The 20696-nt window shown below is 51.6% G+C and overlaps 1 protein-coding gene across 8 annotated transcripts in view; it reads left to right on the forward strand.

Annotated features, from left to right (window-relative positions):
- ACTN4 (actinin alpha 4) overlaps window positions 1-20351 on the forward strand; it is an 80457-nt gene extending 60106 nt beyond the window's left edge. For 3 of the 8 annotated variants that reach the window (XM_073321877.2, XM_073321876.2, XM_073321881.2), the window contains 11 exons: window positions 1647-1794; window positions 6140-6290; window positions 8506-8614; window positions 8760-8900; window positions 9357-9539; window positions 10446-10580; window positions 11610-11789; window positions 12521-12667; window positions 13907-13987; window positions 16281-16439; window positions 17598-20351. In XM_073321877.2, the coding sequence (XP_073177978.1) occupies window positions 1647-1794; window positions 6140-6290; window positions 8506-8614; window positions 8760-8900; window positions 9357-9539; window positions 10446-10580; window positions 11610-11789; window positions 12521-12667; window positions 13907-13987; window positions 16281-16439; window positions 17598-17756 (1593 nt within the window). In that variant the 3' untranslated portion in view covers window positions 17757-20351. Of the gene's footprint in view, window positions 1-1646; window positions 1795-6139; window positions 6291-8505; window positions 8615-8759; window positions 8901-9356; window positions 9540-10445; window positions 10581-11609; window positions 11790-12520; window positions 12668-13906; window positions 13988-14321; window positions 14388-16280; window positions 16440-17064; window positions 17418-17597 lie in introns of those variants that run through there. The other 5 variants (XM_073321882.2, XM_078850219.1, XM_073321879.2 and 2 more) reach the window with 3 other exon arrangements.
- Window positions 20352-20696: the final 345 nt, after the last annotated feature.

A 20696-nucleotide genomic window follows, 5' to 3' on the forward strand; every position in this document is an offset into this window, starting at 1 on the left:
GTACCGAAAGCTGACTTGAGTCTGCTTACTAGCTCCTATTAACAGTCCAGAAGCAACTTCCTCTTGGGTGACCTGCTTATGGGGTACTGCAGCCAAATGTTGGATGCCTTGTGGGTGGTCCCTCCGTACTCTGCACGCTTCCTGGCAGTGCTAACACGAGTGTCTGGAGGAGAAGGACTTGTGTGCTCATGCTGGAAGATTGAGGGCCAAATCCAAATCTCTCTCTCACCTACAAAACCCTGCTTGGGTGTGCATGGGTGTAAGTGAGGGTCGTCAGCAGTCAGCTTCTCCCTTCATGTGCATTGGCTACTATTTCAGAGCCTAGTGTCTCCTCAAGGCCTGCAGTGTAACCGACCTTACTGCATACTCCTTGCCTATGCCCAATGTAACAAAGAGTACGTCGGCACAGCAGAAACTGTGTGTGGATGGGTCAGCCTACCCGAGCTAGCGTGAATCCCGCAAGCATGGCTAACGGCCGTGAAGACAGCACAGCTTGGGCTGCAGGCCAAGTAGAACAATCCCAGCATATGCCCGAGTGCCAACTCTGCTCGCTCTGAAACCTGCAGGGCTGTGGCCTCGCTCTCCTCGTTATCTGTGCTAGTCGGTTTCTGGCAAGCTCAAGTGGGCTAGCTCTGGCACTGTTTTGACCATGTAGTCGTACCCTAAGCCAGTGGTTCTCAACCAGGGGTCCAGGGCCCTCTGGGGTCCGTGAGCAGGTTTCAGGGGGGCTGCCAAGCAGGGCCAGCGTTAGACTCACTGGGCCCAGGGCAGAAAGCCGAAGCCCCACCACATGAGACTGAAACCCCTGGGGCTGAAGCCTGAGCAATGGGGGCCCCTGTGGTGTGGGGCCCTAGGCTACTGCCCTGCTTGCTAACGCCAGCCCTGGCTTTTATATGCAGAAAACCAGTTCATGGGCACGATGGGCCATGGAGTTTTTGTAGCATGTTGGGGTGGCCTCAGAAAGAAAGGTTGAGAACCCTTGCCCTAAGCAGTGAGGTCTCAGTCCCGTTTCTCAGCTGTATGTGCCAGAGATGCACATGCTTTTTTGTTCCTGGTAGCAAATATTGTGTGGCATGTAGCTTCCCCCAATGACTGGTGTTGCTGGTCTGCCAGTCTCCCAAGGGTTAGTTATTACATATACACATGCATATGGCATGGCAAACGCTAATGTTATAACGGAGATGGTGTTAACATCCAGTATGGGAAAGGGAAAACCTGATGATGTCACCCTGGAAGTATGGGCCATTCATAGATTCTGAGGCCAGAAAGGAACCATTGTGATCATCTAGTCTTACCCCCTTGTATTACACAGGCCAGAGAACTGTCCCAAAATAATTCCTAGAGCAGATCTGTTAGGAAAACACCCCATCTTGATCTAAAAATTGTCAGTGATGGTTAATTACTTGTACAGTTAAAAATGTACATCTTATTTCCAGTTTGAATTTGTCCAGCTTCAACTTCCAGCCATTGGACTGTTAGATCTTTCTCTGCTAGATTGAAGAGCCCATTAAATATTTGTTCCCCAAATATGTTCCCTGTCATGTTGTGATTCCCCTTAGGTGCTTCATAATCTTGCTGGCAGTCTGACACAGCCCTTTCTTGCTCTAAACGCCTTGTTTCCTATACTCCCCCTCCCCCCCCCACAGGACATTAATAATGGCTGGCAGCACTTGGAACAGGCGGAGAAAGGCTATGAAGAGTGGCTGCTGAATGAGATCAGGAGGCTAGAGCGACTGGACCACTTGGCTGAGAAGTTCAGACAGAAAGCCTCCATCCACGAGTCCTGGACAGAAGGTAGTCACTTCTTTCTGAGGCCAGAGACGGGCTGAGGGCGAGCTAGATCTGGCAAAGGAATCCTTTTAAAGCAGGCTGAATGGCTGAGAACAGTTGCTCCTCTGGCTCTGATAGCATGGCCCAAGAGACGGAGGCCTGAACCCCAGCAGGCGTTGGGAGCTCTGAATTCTGATTCTGCGCTATTGACTCTGTCACTCTTTGAGCAAGTCACTTGGCACTCAGTCCTCCATTTCTGGAATAGGGAAACTGATCCTTGGCTACCTTTTGGTAGTATTGGGATCTGGAGATGAAATGGCCCAAGGAATGGTATTAGCTGCATTAGCAAGTCACTTTGTGCCTTCCAGCTGTCAGCATTATGGAGCCGTTGTACTGTACTGCAGCTTGGCCGTGTTTCCAAACTACTCTCTGGGCATTGGGTGTGTGCGCATGGGACTAGTTTAAGAATAGAAGCTACTGCTCTGTACTCAAGTCCTCACCGCAGGCAAGGCCAGGAAAACACTTGTCCTGTGTTTTGAACTCTGAATGAGCACTCCAGGTGTGGTTGGACCCCGGATTAAAGCAGACAGGTTCCCCGAATGCATAGGCAGTGCTATTCTTGACAGCTTCGTCATTTTGTGCAGGCGTTTTCAGATGGGACCAGGTGAAGTTTAGACACTGGCAGAAGCTTTACTTTCAGCTGAAGCTGTCTGTTTAAATGGTCCCCTAGCCAGTCCCGTAAGCAAATGCAGGCAGGTTAGCAGTCTTCCTCTTCCTCAGAGGCTGTGCCCTTTGACGCAGTCACTGTGGCTTGTTTACGGTTTGCTCGGGCTTTTTTGTCTCCCCTCCCTAGCCAGATGGCTAAACGTGACTGCTAACCCTCCGAGCCTTCCAATATGGCAGCTGCATCTGATTCCATAGAAAATACAGTAATCCCCTCTCCATACTAGAAGGAATGTTCTCATCGCCCAGGCTGGGAGAATACCACACGGCGCATTAAGGGGAGAAAGGGGCTTGCTCTGTCTTTGGGAGCGGTGCTTGCAGCAACTCAATCTGGTTTTGCTTTTTCCTTCTTAAAAACGTGATTGCAATAACTGAATTCGTAGAACGGATCCATATGGTCCCTTTGGGCAAAGATGGGGGGGACTCTGGAGTGGTGAGGAACAGGACTGATGCATCAGGCAGGAAGCCTGCTTTTTGGAGAGGTGACTGACGAGAGGGTGTAGGATAGCTGAAATGCTGCTTTGACGGTGTGGCAGTTAAACGGTAGTGTTGTGCCAAAGTGGTATCTGACTGGCACTGAAGCTTCCTGTAAGTTGCTATTAAACTCCACCTCCCCTGGAGAAGCTGACATGGGCGGGGGCAGACAAGCTACTAAATGATTTAGGCTCTGTTTCTCTGGAGAAACTGCCCTCCATGATGACTAACTTGCCCCTTGGTCCTCAGCAGTGTGAAGTGGATTTTCCGTTACCTATAGTAACTTTCCTTATTGTGACCTTGCTGCGTCCTGCCAGTACACAGGAGCTCAAGTCCACCAGTCCTCCCCCCACACTAGTCCCTGACTGCTTGGACAACGGAGACCCTAGTCCTTTAGTGCCTAACGTTCCCTCATCCTAAAACAACTTCATGTGCTCTGCACAGCACTGCTGAAATGCAGCCAGCTCTGGGGTTGAGGGCAGCAGCGAGGTGCTCAGCATGCTGCAGATCCCTTCTAGTATCTGGTAGATCTGTGGTTTAAAACAGCCATTCCTCTCTACGGATTGGTGACAGGGCTCAAGTGAAAGCTGGCAGTTTGGGTGGGGAGGAGTAAATGGAAAAAGTTCCCATTATATTTCCCTCACTTTGTCATCTATTTGGGGCGGGGTGGGGGGGAGAGAGAATGTGAGCCAGGAGAAAATTTAGGATCCTCTCTTCTGCCAGTCAAATGTAGACTGGCTGGGGCTACTGCAAGTCTCCAAAACCTGGCTGTTGAGAAGGCACATGGTGTCCGTCAGTTTGTCTGATGGCTCAAGCTTCCAACAAGCCAGCTGTCTCCTCCACAGCTGAGCTTATATTTGGTCTTGTCCTTTGTCACCATCCCGGGTGAGGGCCCAGGAGGTGTTTATCAGCCTCACTACAGATTCCTGATCAGCAGCTGTATAGCCCGTTTTGCTGCAGCAAAGATACGGGACTAGTCAGTTACCAGCCACACCCTGCTACCGCATCCATCAAAGCGGAGACCAAGGAGCTAAGTTACCAGGGAGGTACGGAGTCCTCGAATTGCAGCTCTAAGGGGGATGGTTCTTTGAAGTCCACAAGCTGTTGAGCTTGGTGCTAGAAATGCCATTTTAAGATCCCACCTTGACTCCAGAATAAAGCTGTCAGTGCTCAGTAGTGTTTGGGGAGCTGAGAATATAATTCCATTCGTGTCTCCAGACTCTGCCTAAAGTCCTTGGTCCCTGTGTAAAGATCCTTGCAGTACCCCGTAGATTGTGTGTCCCCTTCCTTAATGCAGTGTTGTATGCTGGAAGCAGGAGAAGGGAGAGAAGTAACATGTCCCTTTGGAAGACAGGAGATCTAGATGCCTATTCTTATGACTAGGGCCTGATACTGTGCTCTCTGGAAACAGTCAAGCTCTGAAAATGGGGCACTGTTTGGAGGGTAGGTGCCCCTCCTTCTGGGATCAGAGGAGGACAGTAACTTGACTTATTAGCTAGTAAATTATGTTGGTATTGCCTGGAAGCCTCAGCCAAGACCAGGACCCCATTGTGCTCATTGCTGTACATGCACATCGTGAGATAATCCCTACCCCTAAGAGCTTAGTCTAAATAGGCAGGATGGATAAATGGGGTTGGGGGAAAGTGGGGCGTGGAGAGGGTCTTGATTTGGTCCTGGGCACCCAGAAAGTCAGTGGCAGAGCCAAGAATCAAACTCGGGATTCAAGTCCCCGCTGTGCCCTCACCACTGGAGGCACTGCTTCTCCTGCAGATGCTGGTTACGCTGATAAGCAGTTCTGTGCAGCTACTTCCTGCCTGCCTCTGCAGAGAACGGTCTGGGAGCCATTAGCAGAACGCAGACGGTAGCCACTGCCAGAGGGCCCAGGCCGGCTGCTGGCAGCACCTCCCGAGCAGAACATCTTGGGGAACAGCTGACTGGAACCAAAAGGCATTTCAAGCTGAACAGACTCGGCACTCCCAACTCAAATAGCTTTCAGATTAACACAGAAACACCAATTATGTGGTAGGTTGCCAACAAACGTGGCTTGCTAGCCAGACCCTGATGCTGGAGGGGGATGGAAGCTTGCCTTGCAGAGCAGGCTCTCTCTCCAGCTCCAAAATGTGCCAGGAGGAATAAAGAGCATTAAGAATATGTAATCAGCACCATTGTCTTAGTTCCTGGCACTTTAATTACACCCCAGTCTGATTCGTCCTTGTGCAAGAAGGCAATTTGGAGTACACTTCCTGTGTCTGGCTTCATGCTGCAGGCTTCTCTTTGACAGGGGCTATGGAAGGAGGGGCATGTTGCAAAGCTCCCCCAGGAACTGAGGGTTTCAGCTCCTTCTAGTGGCCGTGGGTGTGTCTTTTCCTAAGCACTGAACTGCAGCGTCCCCATGAGCACAAGCAGAAACTAACCAAAGTGAGGCAGGGCTGTCCCCGTCTCCCCGTGTTAGTGACCCTTCATCTTCATTCCCTCGCCTCGCCGTCGCTGCACTGCAGGACTCCTTTCGTGCCGATCCCCTTCGTTTGGGGCCAACCTGCACTTAGCTGACTTCCTGGCCAGTCTCCCAATCGTTTGTACATCACTCTGTTATCTTGTGTTGCATCTGTCAAAGCTGTAAGCTTTTCAGAGCAGGGGCCATAACCCTGCGGGGCTGCTTCTGCTCCGTTAATATCCTGCAGTGGCCCTGCCCTAAAACATGTGAGCACTTCATCGTGCAAGCCGAGAGGGTGGGGCTAGAGTACGTAGGGACAAAATCTGTTCAGGCCAAGGCAGTGCAGGTGGCGGGATGCTCTGTCAGTGCTAGGGCCAGCTGAACCAGGGAAGGAAGGGGTGCGGTGGGAAACTGCCACTCTCCCAGCCTCTTCTGCAAGGTCCTCATCCTGAAGATGGAAGGGGGAGGCAAAATTATTCCTCCTCCTGGTGTCTGATGACGGGCTGCTCCACGTCTCATTAAAATGATGCAGTGCGTCTGGGCGGCAGACCTGCCTCTGAAACCCTGCTGCCGCATCCCTCCCTCCCGCACCAGGGAATCGGCTCAGCACGTTCCTGATGTCTTTTGAACAGCACGTGCTGCTGCTTGTTTAATACCTACCCTGTTCCCCCGTGTGTATCTTCTGTGCTGCAGTGTGGATCTGGGGTGTAACAGGCTCTGTTCCTCTCCATCCCCCAGGGAAAGAAGCCATGCTGAGGCAGAAGGACTATGAAACCGCCACCCTGTCAGACATCAAAGCCCTAATCAGGAAGCACGAGGCCTTCGAGAGCGACCTGGCAGCTCACCAGGACCGTGTGGAGCAGATCGCTGCCATTGCACAGGAACTCAAGTATGCCAGCCTTTCTCCCCTGGTATTCCACTGCGGGGACGTCAGAGACCCTGCCCCCTTTGGCCTAATCCTCAGGGTATTTAGGCTCCTAACTTCCACTGATTCCCCGAAGGTTGGGGGCCTAAACACCTCTGAGGATTTGGGCCTCAGTACCTAGCCTTCCTTACTCCTAAAACTGTCAGCACAGCGCCATCAAGCTACAGTGTAGCCACCTCAGGGTGGAAGACAACAGTACCCTGCAGACAGGGCACAAAGACAAACCCCAGCTTGGTGTCCTGTGGGGGGGTTTGTCCAGATAGAGCTGTCGGGCTGTCACATCGATCTCACCACAAAAAACACACACACAGTCCAGTGCATGGATCTTATTCTGCCTGTCCCACCCCAATCTATTCTGCTCCACTTCCCCCTTTGTTGATCCTAGAGTGTGATCTTAGTTCACTCAGTGTTGTCCTGAGAGCCTTTGTGCTCCAAACAGGCCGCCTGTACCCCATCTGCAGCAATTCTGGCTCAGGCTTTCAAGCCCTCTTGGTTGTTTGCTGTGTACCCATCTTACACTGGCACAACATTGACACGAGCATACTCTCCTGCAGCGAGGGGCTGGGACAAAGAGACACTATATGATATTTTTGGCGGAGTTAAAATAGTTTTTTTAGGCTTTGTCATGATCTTTTTTTCCAAGAGGACCTGGCTTTTGCAACTGGACTGTTGGGAGCACCTCTGTTTGAATGGGGTTCTAATAGGGTTTTTCTCCCCAAAATACACACAGTACCCCCATTGTTCTCTCCCTGTCCCCTCCCCCTCTGTAAGAATGCAGTTATTGTAAGAGATTCCACGGAGCTGCGGTCTCTTTTTCCAGCCAGATAAACTTGCACACAATTAGTACACTGAGAGTCGAAGTTGTGAATGGAGCCCTTATTCCAGCGGCCTGAGTGGCAGAGAACCTGGAAACGGAGCTGTGTGGCTTGGAGCATTACTTAATGGAGAGAGCCCTCCCAGTGCACAGCCCACAGAGTGGGGAGAGCGCAGAGGCGGCTCTGTGTCCTGGAGCACAGTCTGTTCCCATGCATGTTGGGCTCCTTGGACAAGCCACTGGGCCGCCTTCTGTAACTCCCAGCTCATTGGAAAGTGGGAGCACTCTGGAGTAACTTGCAGTCCTCCTGCCCTTTCAGCTGGGCTTTAGTCACTCTCTCGGGTGCTTTTAAAGACAAAGCTCTCACTGCTAGCTCTGCCACCATTCCTCTGTCTCCAGGACATTCCACTCCCCCTGTTTCTCTCAGCTTTAATCTCTCCTCCGGCCCTGCCTTTGAAGCATCCTGGACATGCAGCAACTTGTAACCTTCCAGGAGCACTTTTCAAACTTAATGTATGGGGCGGGTTGAGTCTGTACCATCATGGGGGCAGGGCATGGCCCTGGCTAACTCCTCTGTGGGGAGTTGGGGGACTTTGAACCAGCAAAGCTGCTAGGTTGTCATGCAGGTTAACCTCCCCTTTACTAACTGGCCATGCTGAAAGCGGCTGCCTCCGAAGAGCAGTCACTGGGTATGTCTACACCGCACACCCGCTCACGGCAGGGTGTAGAACACGTACACTGGGTAGAAATAGCAGCGTAGATGTGCGCCGTTGCTTAGGCCATGTTCCCAGTGTGGCTCTCTCCACGCCCAAGCTGTGTCTCCTGTCTACACTGCTGTTTTTTAGCAGTCTCCTGCTGCTTCCCTGCCAGAGAGAGGCTCCAGCAGAAAGACAGCGGAGAAAGGCTTCGGCAGCTCTCTGCTGCTGCCTCCCCCAGCCAGAGCCCTTCATTGCTGCGTGTAGCTACACATCGCCGTGTGGACGCAGCCTGCTCTTCCCCGTGGTGTGTGGCTACTCGTATCCTACGTGCTACTGCCAGTGTAGTCTGGGCCACTGTGGTGGGATCTCTTTGAGAGAGGAGGGTGGTATTAGCTGGTGGGGTTGCTGCCTTTGCCGTCCTTAGACACACCCATGCAACGTTCTCCCAGATTCCCCAGCCAACTAGGTTTTGCAGTGCCCTGACTGGGAGGCTGGAGTTGGAGAGGAGCCAAGCCATACAAAGGTCTATGAAAGAATGAGACACTGGGGAATGTCAAACTATTTTAGCATGGAAATTACTGCACTTTATGCAGCCCCACATCAATTCTGATCTGTACTTGGCCATGTCGAGTCACTTAATACCTGTGTCCTTCCCCCTCCATCCCAGTGAGCTGGATTACTACGACTCTCCCAGCGTGAACGCTCGGTGCCAGAAGATCTGTGACCAGTGGGATGCTCTGGGATCCCTGACCCACAGTAGGAGAGAAGCCCTTGAGGTAAGCAAATCTCTGCCATGTGCTGGCTCTGTGCTCAACATCCCAGAGGCAGAGGAGGAGGAAATGGTGCTACTGAGGCCTCCTGGCGGGAAATTCATCTGTATCTGTTCCTAACTTAGCTGTGCCCTGTGTGTCACCCCTGCAGAAAACAGAGAAACAGCTGGAGACCATTGACCAGCTGCACCTGGAATACGCCAAGAGGGCAGCGCCGTTCAACAACTGGATGGAGAGTGCCATGGAAGACCTTCAGGACATGTTCATTGTCCACACCATAGAGGAGATTGAGGTAGGAGAGGCCTGGCGTGTCGTGGATGAGCTGGTGGTCCAGTGAAAGCAGAGATGCTGCACTCTGCAGTTTTCTCCCCAAGTCTAGAAGGCTGGTCTGTCTGGCTGTGCAGAGCATGTGCTCCTTTTTGGAGAGGCACTTTGGGGTTTTGTTGCTACTCGGTTTCACTACCAGGTTCTCGGGCATTAGCCTCATGCTGCTGCAGTTAGGTTGGGTTGCTGGAATCCAGAGCATCTGTTCTCATTGAAAAGGGATTCAGACATTTGAGCTTGGGTAAAATCTTCTCGCCCAAAGTTTCTGTTGGTCCCAAACTCCCAGATCCGTGTGGAATGCAAGATCAGCGCTTCACCGGGCCGCAGGGGCTCACTGCACCAGGTGGGGTTGGGTTCACGAAAATTCTCTCTCCATCTTCTTGGTTTTCAGCAGTTTGTCTAACTGGGATCCTGTGTCTTCCAGGGCCTGATTGCTGCTCACGCTCAGTTCAAATCCACCCTGCCGGATGCTGACAAAGAGCGCGAGGCCATCCTGGGCATTCAGAACGAGGCTCAGCGGATTGCGGACTACAACAACATCAAGCTGCCTGGGAACAACCCATACACTTCGGTTACCCCGCAGATCATCAACTCCAAGTGGGAAAGGGTGGGTGCATGCTGCACGGTGATAGCAAGCCCATGCTCTGCTGCCAGGGTTGCCTGGCAATGCCCAGATTTACAATCCACTGTTGACATAAATGGGCCGTTATTGGCTTTTTTGTAAGAGATTGCAGGTGTCCCAGGCTGCCTGTTTGGAAATGGCCCTGCAGCTGCCTTAGAAAAGTGACCAGGTAAAACAGGCTTCTGGGGATGTCCAAGGAATTCAGGCTAAAATTGACCCCCCAGCTTGATCCTTCTCACATGGGGAGTGCTATGGACATTCACCCTCAGATGGTTCCTCTAAAACGTCCTATCCCACTTGCTGGCGGCGAGGGCTGCCATAGCATGGCTCTTCGGTGCTTATCGTGGCCGATCTAGAAGCAGCAATACCCTTGCTGTGGAGCAGCAGTTTTCCATCCGCGGTCTGAGGACCGCAGTGCTGGGGTGACTTGCACTGCTGGCTCTGCATTTGAGACCCCCGATGCGTGTCTAACGCTGCTGTGCCATGCACGCAATGGCTGTTGTGGCCATTCGGATCGTGGCTGCAAGCAGGGAGGTAGGTGTGACTGGGAACAGCAGAGGTGCCCATGAAGCTTTGCTGCGGAGCAGTGGGCAGGTTGGGAGCAGGTGCTTTGTCAGGATCTTATTGCACAATTCAAACAGTTGCCCCGTGAGTGGCATTTCACATGCTTCGTGTGGTGACTGCCTGGCCTTCAGTGGCTGTTACAGCTGAACTTCTCCCTGCTGCCAGTCTCTCCTCTCCTGCCAAGTGAAACTTGGCTCCACGGGGCTGTCAAGAGCCCAAGGCCTGGGCACATCCCTAGGCCAGGCAGGCACTTGGCACATGCTGCTTCACCAGCACTGACCAGTGCAGAGATGGATCAGTTCCATGGGCGTTCCTTGTTCCTCACAGGTTCAGCAGCTGGTGCCAAAGAGGGACCATGCTCTGCAAGATGAGCAGAGCAAGCAGCAGTCCAATGAGCACTTGCGTCGGCAGTTTGCCAGCCAGGCCAACATCGTTGGGCCCTGGATACAGACCAAAATGGAGGTAGGAGCTCAGTTTGCAAGAACTGCTTCCAGCTGCGGGGCAACCAGAAACTCCAACCTCCATTCCTGAGTGTGGGCTTATTGGGTCATTCCTGCTCCAGCCAACACTTGAACTCCAGAATGACCCAGCTGATCATCCATTTTCATCCTCTCAGCATTAGAGTTAGTGCCACCTAGTGACCAAACAGCTGCATTCAGAACCATTGTCACCCTGCTGGAGCAAACCGTACTGACCGTGTCCACCTGCCTCTGGTGGGATCCGGCTGCAGAGAAAGCTAAAACTTCCCTTTTCACTGCAGATAGCCAGTTCTGTGCTGCCTCAGCCCAACTGTGCTAGGAAGAAATTTCCCTGCTTGCGATAGCGATGTCCTCAAGCACAGCTGCTTTCCCTTATACTGCACTTTTAGGGCACGCCTATTCCAGTATAAAATGGGTGTGTATTTCAAGCACTCTAGCTATTCCAGAATGAGAGCCCAACCTGGGGTTATTTCATGATAGCTATTGTGGTTGATTTCCCCATAAAGCGAAGCCCTAAACCTGACCTGGGTTGGCTCTTTTTATACTTCAGTCCCCTAAACTCCCATTAGTGTCTTGAGGCGCCATATAAATGCAAGTTATTTCCTGGCCTTACAGTGCCCTGAGAAGGGGCAGTATATGCAACTGGCACCTTACTCGATAATCAGCTCCCTGTAGTCTGTGTGTGTACAAACAAGTTCATATACCCGTGAGTCCTGCAGAGGCAGCCCATCTATGAGTGAACTGGATTTTCTTCCTGTTCTATCAGCTGGATTGCTTCCTGATTTCCAGTCACACACCTCTGCATGCTCCTTGAAGGCAGGAGGGCTGCACAGGTGCCATGGAGGGCAGAATTAGGCCTGCAAGCCCTTTAGTATGAGAGCAGGAAGGAACCCAGCTTGGTTCTCGGGGGACACCAGGCTGAGTCTGCAGGAATGGCCCAAAAAGGGCGTTGCTGAGTACACCATGGAGCAGAGCTCAGCGATGGAGAATGACCGGCTGGTTTCCTCCCCAGGAAATAGGGCGCATCTCCATCGAGATGAATGGCACGCTGGAGGACCAACTGAATCACCTCAAGCAGTATGAGCAGAGCATCGTGGACTACAAGCCCAACATCGACCTGCTAGAGCAGCAGCACCAGCTCATCCAGGAGGCACTGATCTTCGATAACAAGCACACCAACTACACCATGGAGGTAGGGTCAGTGCCTAGCCTGCAGCCAGAGCACCCTGCACAGCTAGCCTGTCGCCGGAGGGGAGGGATAGCTCTGGTTTGAGCACTGGCCTCTTAAACCCAAGGTTGAGAGTTCAATCCTTGAGGGGGCCATTTTGGGATCTGGGACAAAAATTGGGGATTGGTCCTGCTTTGAGCAGGGGGTTGGACTAGATGACCTCCTGAGGTCCCTTCCAACCCTGATATTCTATGATTCTGTGATCATGGTAGTGGTTTGTTAGCTCGCAGTCGGTGTTAGGTGCTGTTGTCCTGCCACAGTAACCATCACTCAGGTAAAGCCCTCAGCAGTCTTCATTAAAGATCCCACAATTTTTTTCCCCCAAGGGTCAGGGTGTAAACCCAGATCAAGTTTGGGTGACTGCCTTCTGCCGGCAGTTGTGCATCAATCCAATATTCTCCTTCCCGTCTGTGTGATCTTTATAAGTTGCATATCAGTTTAAGTGTCAAAGGCTCCATATAAATGCAAAGTATCTGCATTAACCTGGCACATCAGGTGCTCCTGGCTAGAGGGAGGATCTTTCTTTAGGCATTGGAGGCAGTGTACAACTTGCGTCCATCACTGCCAGCAGGAGTCGGCCCTTTTAGAGCTGTATAACTGCTGCCTGTTTGAAGAGGCTCCCAACTTCTCTGGGGTATTGTCAAGTCTCCTGGAGCTAGGTGCCCTATTAACTGCCTCTCTCCTGGTGACCTCAGCATATTCGCGTTGGCTGGGAGCAGCTCCTCACCACCATCGCCCGCACCATCAACGAAGTGGAGAACCAGATCCTAACCCGCGATGCCAAGGGAATCAGCCAGGAGCAGATGCAGGAATTCCGGGCTTCCTTCAACCACTTCGACAAGGTAGCCAAGGGCCCCTCACACGTGGCTCTCAGCTGGGCATGGGGCCAAAGGCAACTAGGGTGCTAATGCTGGTGATAGCTGCAGGATTTGGTGTCACCTCCTCCCCCCTTACATGCTAGCCTAGTGCTTGCTTTTCTCCATGTTGTCCCAGGAAAAAGAACAGACCCCTCCCACGCACTCACTGACCACCTCTATTACTTCAGCAGGAAGGAAGGTTAGATGGGGGGGAGGGGTTGTTTTAAAAAAAAAAATGGAAAAAAATTAACTGCTTTCTAGCAGAGGGGGAGTCCCAGCTGTGCAGGAGAGATGGAGCCATGGGCAGCTGTTCTTCCATGAAAGAGAAAAGTGGGAGGTGCCATTGGCTTGGAAGGGAGGCCGGGAAGAGAACTGTCCCACATAAAATACCCTTCATCCTCTCAAATCAGAGTCATGGCGCCAGCTTTAATTGCTCCAGCAGCTGATTCAGCCCCTACCCACTCCAGCCAGACTCTGATTTTGGAGGTGCCCTGGTACAAGTGAAGGAGACTTGTTCATAAGGAAGTGGCTTTAGAGTTTTCCTCCCCGGGAGCCTGGCGTATTATGAGAGCTCCAATTTTCAATGTCGCAATAGCGCCTAAATCTGCTTTCCAGAAGTGACTTTAGGAGCATGAGCCCAACTGAGTTTCAATGAGACTTAGGTTCCTAAGCCACCTGGGCACTTTTGAAACCGTTCTCCCAGATTCCATGGCTGATGGATCCATCCCAGCACTGCTGCTGTCTCCTGAGGGTTTAGCTCTCGTTGGGCCCCTGTCAGTACAGGTGTGCACTGCAGAGCCACCTGGGTCAGAGCTCAGGATGAGAGCGAGCGTTGGAGCTCGTTGAGCATTTTATACATTGCTTTCATAGCTGAAGTTCCTTGATGAAGTGCTAGCTTTTGGCATGTGGCTGCTCCATCCTGGGGTAGGCCTGTCTTGGGCATAATGCCTAGGATGTAGCGCGCTCCTTCTGCACGGGGCAGGCTGCATCCGGGGTTACAAATTAGAATCAAGTTCGGTCTTAAACTCCTTCCCTCCTGAAGCAAAGAGTTGATTTCAGTTCAACTAATGGCGTATTTTTTCCCTTCTCCCCGCCCCTCTCATGTGCATGTTGTTCCTCCCCACCCCAATGTGCATGCCATCGTCTCTGTGAATCCCGGTGCGGCCGCCACGCCACGCTCTGACCCCCCTCCATCCTGCATGTTGTGTGGTTCCCCGACGGCAGGACCACGGCGGTACCCTGGGACCTGAGGAGTTCAAAGCCTGCCTCATCAGTTTGGGATACGATGTGGAAAATGACAGACAGGTACCAAGCGTCATTACTGCACAGCCTGCCGCTGATAATTCAATTAACATGATCTCCTTTCTCTCTTCCTTCACCACATTCTTCGCTCCTCTCCTCCTGCGCTCCTCCACCCATTTGTTTGTGTTCAATTCTGGCATTCAATCTCCACTACATCGCCTGGTCACATGCGGCAATTTCCACTATGCCTCCTTAATTAAACTTCTCTCTGCCTCTCTCTCCCTCCATGGGGCCCTTTCTTCTCTCCCCACTCCCCTATCTTCGTGTCTTTGCATGCACCGTCCATTTGCCCCTCTCGGGGCTGGCCCACTCCTCCTCTGTCATGCCCTCGGAATAGAAGCGCACAGGAAGCATGGACACAGATGACTTCCGAGCTCTCCTTATCTCCACAGGATACAGCCTGGTATGCTATCCACTAACTTGTTCCCTTCTCTCTCTCTGATCTTCTCTTATGGCGTGATCCTCAAGCCGTGCTCTTGCCGAAATGTGGCGCTGAATCACTCAGCGGTGACCGACCTGCTTCCGGGGGCATTGTCTGTTAAAAGGCAGTTCTGCTGAGAGGTGGTTGCGTGACCAAAGGCCCTGCTCCCTGGGTCTCCCACGCTCATCTGCAGAAATAAGTTTTCACTGCTCTGCAACTACTGTAGAGCCAACCTGGAGCCTCCCACTGCCTTGCGCAGCGCGATGCTCCGCAGCGAAGCTTCCTGTCGAGAGATCTGTTTCCTAGTGCCTAATGGCTAGGCAGCAGTTCTGCAGAAAAGGACCTAGGGGTGACAGTGGACGAGAAGCTGGATATGAGTCAGCAGTGTGCCCTTGTTGCCAAGAAGGCCAATGGCATTTTGGGATGTATAAGTAGGGGCATAGCGAGCAGATCGAGGGACGTGATCGTTCCCCTCTATTCGACATTGGTGAGGCCTCATCTGGAGTACTGTGTCCAGTTTTGGGCCCCACACTTCAAGAAGGATGTGGATAAATTGGAGAGAGTCCAGCGAAGGGCAACAAAAATGATTAGGGGACTGGAACACATGAGTTATGAGGAGAGGCTGAGGGAGCTGGGATTGTTTAGCCTGCAGAAGAGAAGAATGAGGGGGGATTTGATAGCTGCTTTCAACTACCTGAAAGGGGGTTCCAAAGAGGATGGCTCTAGACTGTTCTCGATGGTAGCAGATGACAGAACGAGGAGTAATGGTCTCAAGTTGCAGTGGGGGAGGTTTAGATTGGATATTAGGAAAAACTTTTTCACTAAGAGGGTGGTGAAACACTGGAATGCGTTACCTAGGGAGGTGGTAGAATCTCCTTCCTTAGAGGTTTTTAAGGTCAGGCTTGACAAAGCCCTGGCTGGGATGATTTAACTGGGAATTGGTCCTGCTTTGAGCAGGGGGTTGGACTAGATGACCTTCTGGGGTCCCTTCCAACCCTGATATTCTATGATTCTATGATGTACAAGGCGGAGCCCAGCTAGGTTTTCAGATCCCAGGTGGAGCTGGCAGCATCCCCAAGTTCGGAAGATCCTCTCGTAAATTGAGCTGCTTTGCTCAGGGAATGAACACGAGAGCCCACGCTGCAGCTTAGTCACGCTCTGATCGAGCTGGGTTTAAGGCATCTGTGCTGGGGAGAATTTATGCTTCCACCTTCCTGTGCATTGAGGATAGAACTGCCCCTCTCAGTCATGCGTGCTGTGCAGCAGGTCCTGGCCAAACTTCGGCCGTCTCATTAGATGGGTGGTAAGTCCTGGTCCCTGGGGTGCAGGCCCAGCTGAGCCCCTCTGCCAAAGTGGGATCAGCTAAGATCTCCTGTGTACAGTCGTCAAGGATCTGCCCCCTGGCAAGCTGCATAACACATCCATTGCTTCTGCCTCTGTTAGCTGGTGTGCTCTAGTGTGGAGTAGAGAATCGCGGTGGCATCTAAGTGTCCCCTAGTGCCTCTATGAAGAAGGGGGTATAGCCAGAGAAAGTTGCGAGGCCTGTAAAAGCAGACTGCAGACAGGCATGTGCTTCCCAGTGCTAGTTGAGGGGGTGGAGGCCAAATGATTCCAGCTGTAAAAGGAGCTGGGGTGCAGATAGCGACTCTCCGGTCGTTCTACGCCTGGAAAGATGAATGCCGTTGGAGCTGGTCTTGCTGCCCAGGCATAGGAGCTCTATGGGCTGCGGGAGGCCGAAAGATCTCCATCCTCGAGGGTCTGCTGTTTACGTCCCCACTGGGTGTGTTCGGCGTCACCCTTTCAAGTACCACACCTGCAGCTGTACCTGAGTTGGTCTCTGAATGTCCATTAAAGCTTCTCCTCCCACCCGTGCAGGGAGACGCCGAGTTCAACCGTATAATGAGTGTTGTGGATCCCAACAACAGCGGGATTGTGACCTTCCAGGCCTTCATAGACTTCATGTCCCGAGAGACGACTGACACGGACACGGCTGACCAGGTCATCGCCTCCTTCAAGGTCCTGGCAGGAGACAAGGTGAGCTGTGGCCGCGGGAGACAGCTGGGGGTGTTTGCTCCGCGCATGTGCTCTGAGCCCTGGCCTTTCTGCTGCTCTGCTGAGGCCAGCGCTGGAGTGGGCGAGCAGAGGGGTGGGGACCCTTGTATCTTTGAGGGGGTGCAGAAGCTAAGCTGGGGCAGGGAAGACATCTGGCAGCCCCTAAACCCTCGCCTCGGAAGCTAAACTGAGCAGCAACAGGTGCCTAGTAACAAGCCTCTCACTGCCATCCCCAGCATAGCTTAAGACATCGGGCATTGGGAGAGACCTGCGTGCTCGCCTACACAGCCCACTGGGAATTCCCATGAGCCTGGGTGAATTTCCAAATCTAGCGTCTGCTGTGCTCATTTACCCACACACTTCAATGCAGCCATCTCTATCCCAGCATGGGTGTTTAGGTGGGGACAGAGGAGCAATGCCTCCGGGAAGGGTTTGTGGAGAGATGGCCGCTTAGCCAAAGATCTGTGTCTGTCCTGGGGAGTGGGAAGCTACTCAGAGTGGTGGCTGCTTCAGCCTGTTAAAATAAACCCTGTAAGCGGCTCCAGTGACCCTTTCTCTTCTGTAGCTGGGGCTGTCATTAAATTCAGCGCCGCTTTGTGTTGCTTAGACTTTCTTACCGACACTGCACATCCCAAAACGCTGTGACGTTACATGGAGGGAGAAAATGGAAGGGAGTAAAGATGTTTAAATCTGAGCTATGATCTGGAAATGTATCAGGAAGGCTCCTCCAGACAACAGGAGACGAGGTGCAGAGGAGAAGGCCCTTGAAAGGACAGGAGAGGCTAGTGCTAAGTGAACCCATAGCCAGAGCATGTTTAAAAACAAGGCAGGCGGCTTTGGGTCCGGAAACAGAGGGAGCCAGAGGAGCTGGTTGAGGATCAAGGGGACTTGACTGCACTGCTTTGAAACGCATTTCAGTGCCAGTTTGAGGACATCATCGGAGACTAGCTTCAGACTTCTCTTTCCTGGTAGGCCTGTGCACAGGGTGGGCTGGCAAAGCAGCAGCCCTGCACTACATCACTCCCTGGGGCTTCTGGCTCGGAGCCTAAATTGAGAGAGCAGCTGTCAGTTTTGCCAGTGCTCACGGGGCTCTGGGAAGAGCACAGGCATTCAAGGGATATTTATCTCCTTCCACCCCAGAACTACATCACAGCAGAGGAGCTGAGGCGAGAGCTGCCCCCAGACCAAGCGGAGTACTGCATCGCGCGCATGGCACCGTACCAGGGTCCCGACGCCATCCCCGGAGCCCTGGACTACAAGTCCTTCTCCACGGCACTGTACGGCGAGAGCGACCTGTGAGCCGCGGGCAGCGGCAGCAAGTGCTGGCGCTTTGACGGCCGGAGCGAAGGCCTGATTCTCTGCTCTGCATTTACACACACAAACTGTCCCGCGGGGATCGCCCTTCCTCGCCTCCAGAGGATGGAAAGCCACGTTCGCACCGGCTGATCCTGGGAGTTAGCCTCCATTCCGGTTGCTGTTGCATATTCTGTGAACCATGTACCTATGCAATGATTTTTTTCACTTTGCTCTGTTAAACAGGTTGGGAGGGCGGGCTTGAAATGTTTTTTTTCTCACATTTAATTGCTTTGGGATTTCTTGGCAAGGAGGGAAAAGGGAGAGTCTGAAAACATGCCAGTGGCTCTGGTTCAGAGGGTTATTTTTGTTCAGTGTATCCCCTTCTGTTTTTTCAACTGAGCTTAAAAAAGAAAACCAACTGTCGACTGGTATGGTTTTGAAATTGAGCCTTTTCCCTTTGTCTTGGTCTCTCTGCCCTCTGTAATTTATGCCACTGTGTAGCAGAAATCCGAAGAGCTTTGTCTGTCTCAGTCACCCCGGCAAAATCCATAGACGGAGCCTTTTTCAGGGATTCCCTGTTTCCTAAACCTGCCTCAATCCAGATCTCATGCGCCTCAATCCAGTCTCTTCCTCTTCCCCTTCATTTCTACAGCAGTGATGGTATCTTCCAGCTAGCTGGGCTCGGCAGTATGTGGGATGGGGTGAAGTGACGTAGCATCCCTTTAATGTAGGTATCCGCAATGCCTTCCCTCCACTCCCAGACGGTGTGCATGCAGGAAAAGCAGCTCCCTGCTTGGTAACATTATCTGCTGCCTCTTCCTGGTTATTTCCTTAGTGAAACTAACTGGACTCCCAAGAGACTTCAGTTCTGTCTCTGAATGCTGACGTTGCTACGCTGATCCGGCCTGCAGACGTGTCTATGTTGGCGGCTAACACAGTACTGGTTGTCTAGTAGCCGTGGGCTTTTTGTGGTTTAATCTTCACTACTCACAAAATTGTAACGTTCCCTTTTTAAGAAATTCGGTGCTTCCATTTTTTGGACTTTGTGGGGAAAGGTTTGAATTCCTGTTACACAGCCCAAAGTTTCTGAGATCTGGAGGCAGAGAACTCTGTGCCTTTCTTGTGTGGTGGCTTTTAATTAACCGGCAACATTTAGCAAGAACAAAGCAATAAGGTATAAAGACACAACCTACTTTATCACTGAACTGTAATCCTGTTTGCATTGTACGTACTCAAGTGACCTCTGGCTGTCAGGCAGGGAGACGCAGGGGTTGGGGTTTAAATTCTGAACAAGCTTGTATGTGCGGGAGGGGTTGGGGTGATCCAAGTGGAGTCATTTTGTATTCACATCACTCAACACTCGTCACAAATTCACTGCAATCAGCTTCATACCAAGCCATAAAACTTCACTGTTCATTATCGCAGCAATGTTGACCCAACTCTATTGAAGGCTACTGTGACTTACAATGGAGGTTTTCCCATTAGGGTGAGGCCCAGAGCTGGTGTGGGTTTGCCAGTAGCTATATTTACACATAGTGGAAAGTGCTTTTCTCCTTCACGTGGTTTTCTGGCTCTTCAGGATCCTTTAGCACACTGGAGTGAGTTGGAGACTTTGGGTGAAGAAGAAAATGACGACAGCACTAGTTTTCAAAGCAGTTTAAGGAGCTACAGGCCCCTGCTGCTGTCTCCTCGTCCTTGGATCTCCGCCACCCTTAGCCACAGAGTCAGATCCCCATTGCACATATTGTCAAGTGAGCTGTTTAGCAAGAGGATCCTGGAAAAAGGCAGCTAAGCACACTTGGCTGCATGCATGTCAGGCACAGGCCTGTTAAACTAACCATGCTCTCAAACTGCAGCTCCGCAGGGCTGGGAATCTCTTGGGTTTTGGAGAGGGATGATAAAATATCTCTGTACACCAGCAGCCTTGCCCAGCAAAGTCAGAGGGCCAGAGCTTTCCAGTCAGAGGGAGGGAAGCCAGGAACTCAAAGCATATAGGAAATAAGAGTTTCAAAGGCTCTTAGCATCTTCTTTGAAGAGCAGGAATGCTAGCACACCCAGTCTGTTTGGCTGTCAGAGCAAGCACCCTCGCCAGTTCACTGCTGGGGCATCTCCCGAAACCCTTTTTCACAACTGTCTTGGAGCAGGATTTTCTGAGGACCAAAAAAATCACCTTTTTTTTAAAAATTAAAAAAATCATAGGGTTCCTATTTACTTTATTAACTTACGGATTTATTATATAAATATATATTCACCTAGCATCGTATATTACAGTTTTTCTTTGTCATGTAATTAAAATATTGCTGATTATTGTAACAATGGAAACTGTAACATTCCATGCCTTTGTCATTCATCCTTCCCCTTCTGCCCCCCCCTTTTGGCATCGGAGAACGGTAGTCATGGAAGCATTTTACTGTGTTCGCTACTGAATGTCCTTCAATGGCTGGGGGGGGGATGCAAATGTCCGCAGGTAGGAAGACAGCAATAGGCAGTAGTTCGCTTTTATCTGCCTCTGTTATGTTCTAAAAAAGCTTTGAGGTTTCTGGGAAACCAGCCCTCCTCCCTCTTGGGGCAGGACAATAAAATGTGTAATATTTTTAAGGATGATCATATGTATCCTTTCTCCCCTTCCTCCTAAGTACACTTTACACTTCCTGTTGGTCACTCCATTCAAAGCCAAAGGAGAATTTCAAGTATGTCTCTGATTGAATCTTCTAATCAGTGATAATCACTTTGGGTCTTCAAAGCGTCTTTCAAACACTGCTCTCCCCTCCCCCTGCATGGGGGCTGGAACAATGTTCTCCCTGTGTTGTAGGCAGGTGCGGAAGGTAAGTCCATGCAATGAGTTGGGAGCAGAACCAGAGTCCTGATTTTGCCAAAAGCTGGGAATGGGTGACGGGACAGATCACTTGATGATTCCCTGTTCTGTTTGTTCCCTGGCACTGG

The sequence above is a fragment of the Lepidochelys kempii genome, chromosome 23 (genome assembly GCF_965140285.1).
Source record: "Lepidochelys kempii isolate rLepKem1 chromosome 23, rLepKem1.hap1, whole genome shotgun sequence".
Lineage (NCBI taxonomy): Eukaryota > Metazoa > Chordata > Testudines > Cheloniidae > Lepidochelys > Lepidochelys kempii.